This window comes from Lucilia cuprina, chromosome 6 (assembly GCF_022045245.1).
Source record: "Lucilia cuprina isolate Lc7/37 chromosome 6, ASM2204524v1, whole genome shotgun sequence".
Taxonomy (NCBI): domain Eukaryota; kingdom Metazoa; phylum Arthropoda; class Insecta; order Diptera; family Calliphoridae; genus Lucilia; species Lucilia cuprina.
The window spans coordinates 53,850,715-53,855,462 of NC_060954.1; the positions used below are offsets into that span (position 1 = coordinate 53,850,715).

General features: G+C 33.8%; 3 protein-coding genes across 3 annotated transcripts in view; 1 reads left to right on the plus strand and 2 right to left on the minus strand.

Moving 5' to 3' along the window:
• Positions 1-4,748, plus strand: part of LOC111687703 (odorant receptor 56a) — a 7,690-nt gene that overhangs the window by 981 nt on the left and 1,961 nt on the right. The window lies entirely within an intron of this gene.
• Positions 83-623, minus strand: LOC111687705 (dynein axonemal light chain 1). The gene is made up of 2 exons (XM_023450174.2): positions 369-623; positions 83-230 (listed from the first exon to the last, which is right to left on the minus strand). The coding sequence occupies exons 1-2, from the start codon at positions 518-520 to the stop codon at positions 83-85; spliced, it is 300 nt and encodes a 99-aa protein (XP_023305942.2). The 5' UTR covers positions 521-623.
• LOC111687706 (nucleolar GTP-binding protein 1) lies at positions 758-3,349 on the minus strand. Its single transcript, XM_023450175.2, has 4 exons — positions 3,187-3,349; positions 2,798-3,072; positions 2,397-2,727; positions 758-2,328 (listed from the first exon to the last, which is right to left on the minus strand). Exons 1-4 carry the CDS (start codon positions 3,232-3,234, stop codon positions 1,024-1,026), a joined length of 1,959 nt encoding a protein of 652 aa, XP_023305943.2. The 5' UTR covers positions 3,235-3,349; the 3' UTR covers positions 758-1,023.

The following is a 4,748-nucleotide window of genomic DNA, read 5'->3' on the forward strand; positions in this document are numbered from 1 at the left end:
CAGTTCTAGTTCAGTTCTAGTTCAGTTCTAGTTCAGTTCTAGTTCAGTTCTAGTTCAGTTCTAGTTCAGTTCTAGTTCAGTTCTAGTTCAGTTCTAATTCAGTTTTAGCAGTACTTACCAATCCTGATATTTGTTTAATGTAATTTCTTGCCAACGATAGAACTCTTAAATTCTTCATACCATTTAGACCGAAAATTTTCTCTATCATATTGGTAGACAAGCTTAAGCGTCTAGAAGAAAACGAGAGTATTATTTTTGAAACATTTATTCCTTTGGTATTCAATAACATCCCAGTTCCCATCAAAATAATTTTACATTTTCAAACGATCTTAAAAACTTTTAAGTTTTCTTTTAACTTCATTACTCACTCGCAATTGACTAACGAACCCAATGTATTGTCCATTTTTTCAATGGGCGGCCATTGAAATTGCAATTCTATTGCTGTGGCTTGAGCAGCACTTTGTTGCTCTCGTTCCTCCCAGCGTTTGAGAGCCTCCTTTATGGTAGTGGCCTTAGACATTTTAAGGAACTCTCAATGATGTTTTAATAATATCAATTTATCTATAAATTATGAATAAAACATTGAAATAAACTATTACAACAGTTGTCAATGGAAACCGTCACTAAAATGATATGAAAACTGTTGTTTTTCAATATTTCCTGGTAACCGTAAGATAACAAGAATTTTATGTTTGTAATGTAATTCTGTAGCACATATATCCACTATCCACAAGTTATTTAAAGATAAAACAAACAATTTAAATGTTTTCTTTATAATTTACATATTTTTAATTCATTATTAAAATATATAAACTAATACACGTGTATTTTCTTCATATTAATTCTTTCGTTTATTACAAATAGAGTTTGTAAATTAAAATGTGAAATAATAATAAAGCTGGTATAAAGTTAAAAAACAGTAACTTTTTTCATGTTTTCTAAAAAAATATCTAGATATTCCCCCGTATTATCTAAAGAAGTGTGCCCGCCCATATATGATAGTGTAGTATGTTGTAGTTAAGCTTAACGTCTATCGGCCGTACCACTGCCTCTCTTGCCCGCATACAAATGTTTGGGCATTTTGGTACCAATAAAACGATCAGCTTCACCCTTAAGACACAAACGTCCCACCTTCTTAGCAATGTCTTTCTTGGCCATAACTTGGGCCTTCTTCTTCATGGCGGTATTCTTAATGCCCATGGTATCACGTGCTGGTTTACGTTTCAATGGCTGGCCGGTCTTTTTAACAACGGCAGAGGATTCTTTGTCCAATAGCGGTTTCTTCAGCTCCTTCTTTGAACCGACAGCGATTTGACCACGTCTTAAATCGACCACAGATTTGGTAAAGTTGGCATTGGAAGAGCCAGACATATCGACACCAAGATTTTCCATGGTCTCCACCAATTTCGAGACAGAACGATCGCGTACTTTGGGTTGTTTGTGTCTGGGTATGATGGGTTTGTTTTTGCGGGGCTGTAGACGTTTTTCGTCGCGCAATAAGAAACGTTTCTCGCGAATTTTCTTAGCCATTTCGCGAATTTCCTTAAGTGTTTCATCCATAGTCATATCAGGCAAATCATAGACACCACCTTCTTCACGTATACCCTCAGCTCTTTCGAGTTCTTCCAATTTATCAAAGATATCAGGATCAATGTAATCGGCAATATTGTGGCCTTGCCAAAATTCAGGTATAACATCGTAACGTTCTTCTTCGGGTATATCGGTGTAGTTCTTTTTCAAATCCAAAGTGTAATCATCACCCATTTCTTCTTCGATTTCCTTCTCCAATTTACGTTTACGCTCAGCCTTGGCAGCATTCTTTTCCAATCTAGCCAAAGCCTGTTCGGGTATGCAAGGAGCTCTAACCTTATCATCTCTGGGAGCTGGCATGGCAACATGCAAACGATTTAGGATATTGTCAACCTTTTTGGTGCGCATCTTTTGATCAACTCTGTAGGAAAGTAAACGTTCACAGGCTTCCATTTTTACCTCCATGACACCTGTCTCTTGAACAGTAGACATTAACATTACTGGTACAGCCTTATCTTCTTGTAATTTCTCAATAAGTTGTCTCTTTTCAACGGGCAAATCTTCTACACCGAGAATATCAATTTTGTTGATGGCCAAAATCAAAGGTTTGTTGGTGAATAGAGGTTTGATACTTTCGAACAATTTAATTTGTTCTTCCAAGGAATGACCACATTGTTCTGAAATGTCCATAAAGTAAAGAACACAAGCACGCAAATGAGCCAAAGCGGTAATGGCCTGCATTTCAATGACGTTACGTTCTTCCAAAGGATGATCCAAGATACCGGGTGTATCAATGACCTAAAATTTAGTAAGATAACAATTATTAGTGTTTTAACCAACTTTCAACATTGTTTGCGACAACTTACCTGCCATCTCAAATATTTATAATCAGTATGACCAACATACAAAGATTTGGTAGTGAAAGCATAAGGTTGAACTTCAACATCAGCTCTGGTGATTTTATTGATAAAAGAAGATTTACCAACATTGGGAAAACCGCAAATGATAATAGTACGTGAATAGGGATCAATAGTTGGCAAACGAGACAAATGCTGACGTACTTGCTCCAAATAAGTTAAATTTGAAGCTTGTCTCTTCATAATAGTGGCCATACGACCCAAAGCGGCCTTTTTCAATTGTTTACAACGATACAATGAATCACCATATTTCAGCAAACGAACATAATCCTTGGCCACACTACAAGAAGAAAAATAAACAAAGATTAAACATTGGTTTTGCATTTGAATAGAGTTTGAAATAAACTTACTTGTCGATTAAATGACGAGCTGTATTCAATTGACCCAAAGCCAATTTGTAATGATCTTTGTCGTATAAAACATTCATTAAATCAGCATAGAAAGGATGTACATCATCTAGCTTGGGAAAATCTTGAATAATCTGCGATAGACGATCGTGGAAATTCTGTTGGGTAAATTTCACTTTACGGGTGTAGAAGGCACGAATACGGGAGATTTTGTAACCTTTGTGTACAACAGTAGGAGTTTTACGCTGGGTCTTCGACAGCATAATATCGATAAAGTCCTGGAGAGCATAATAATGAAATTAATTATTATTTGTAAACAAAATAAATGAGGTTATGTTATCGTCCAGAGGGTGCTCCCTTGGGGTAATAGTCTTTTTGCCTCAAAAACTTACCTTTGCTGGCGGAACCACCATAATTTTTTTAAAATTATACAAACTCATTTTGTAAGGATTTTCTCTTTTATTTTACACGTGTATTTTAAATAAAAATAAAAGAAATAAACGGGTATATTAAATGCGCACACAACAACCACGAGGCGACGCAAAACCCAAAAAGAAAAGAGCTACCAGATGTTCAAATTTAGCTTCAAAACAAATGTCAACAATGATGACAACATAAACAACGTGGCAATACTTGAGATAAATAAACAGGAATGCCACATTGTACATGTAAAGCAGCAGCATTGCCAGCTGTGAATTTTTATAAGGCATCTCTATTATCCGTTAAATTTAAAGGAATTTTTTACATAATACAATTAATAATTAAAATAAATTAATAGCTTTTTTTAGTAAATATTGTGTTAAAGTCGGCTTTCAGTTTTAGCTCTAAAATTGTAAATTTCTCTGTGTAAAATGCATAAAAATTATATTTTTTTTCAATTTACGTCTTTTTAACCTCATTTTCACATGAGGTCATTATTTCACAAATATAGGGCAATTTTAAATCACATTTTACTGTTCTCCAAGTACGATTAACAGTTAAGGCCACACAGCTGGTATTTGAGTACGGTAAACTATAAAGAAAATAAAACTAGTTTCAATAATTGTATTCGATTTATATATCACCCAAAGGCCGATTTAATCAAAAACTATTTTCAATATAATTTTAAAATAAAACACCCATCCAAAAATTAGAAATCGAAGAAAAGTGATATTCATTCAGATTTTTAAATATAGTTTTTCCAATAGAACTAAACACTAACCTTCTCTTTGGATTTCCCGGCTCCCAAGCACGATAAGCAAAACATTCTAAACTTTCCCATTCGCTATTGAAAAATTGAAAATTATTTGATCCCGACTGATTGTAAAATAAACCAATATAGGCCAAATATACTATTGGTTTTACATTGAGAGCTTTCTCATCATTGTAATTGACGATTACATGTGTCAAAGCTTCAGTACGTTTTTGCGATGCCACATGAGCTAAGGTACCACAATGATTGTGTGTTTGACGACAATTTATCCCAGCATTTAAATAAGTATCTGGATAAGTGTGTAGCTGAAATAAACCAATTTCAGGTAGGCAAATGTAATCTCGAGAATCTGAAATTGTAAAAAATATAATTCGCTTTTTAACTAAGAAAAATCCTATAGCTAAGGCCCTCATGTTAACGTTATATAATGGTAAAGCTTCTTTGCTTTCTTACCCATAGGTTTTTCATAAAGAGCATAATAATCAAATGATATATCAGTCACCATCGTTTTAAATGTTAAATTCTCTGGACATCGTAGTATATGACAATTGAAGTATAGATGTGGTTGATTCCAAAAGTGATCAAGAAATGTTTTAGAATCTGAAAAAAGTAAACTTTTTCCAAAATGGTTATGTACTTCTCTAGAATTACATGTACTCATAGATAGATAGATAGATAGATAGATAGATAGATAGATAGATAGATAGATAGATAGATAGATAGATAGATAGATAGATAGATAGATAGATAGATAGATAGATA

Excerpts from the sequence above, each read along its gene's own strand:
- LOC111687705 (XM_023450174.2), bottom strand. The coding sequence starts at position 520 with ATGTCTAAGGCCACTACCATAAAGGAGGCTCTCAAACGCTGGGAGGAA. Across the intron at positions 231-368 it reads GGTTCGTTAGTCAATTGCGA|ACGCTTAAGCTTGTCTACCA; the intron begins GTGAGTAATGAA and ends GTTTTCTTCTAG.
- LOC111687706 (XM_023450175.2), bottom strand. The coding sequence starts at position 3,234 with ATGAGTTTGTATAATTTTAAAAAAATTATGGTGGTTCCGCCAGCAAAG. Across the intron at positions 3,073-3,186 it reads TGGTGGTTCCGCCAGCAAAG|GACTTTATCGATATTATGCT; the intron begins GTAAGTTTTTGA and ends TATGCTCTCCAG. Across the intron at positions 2,329-2,396 it reads ATAAATATTTGAGATGGCAG|GTCATTGATACACCCGGTAT; the intron begins GTAAGTTGTCGC and ends ACTAAATTTTAG.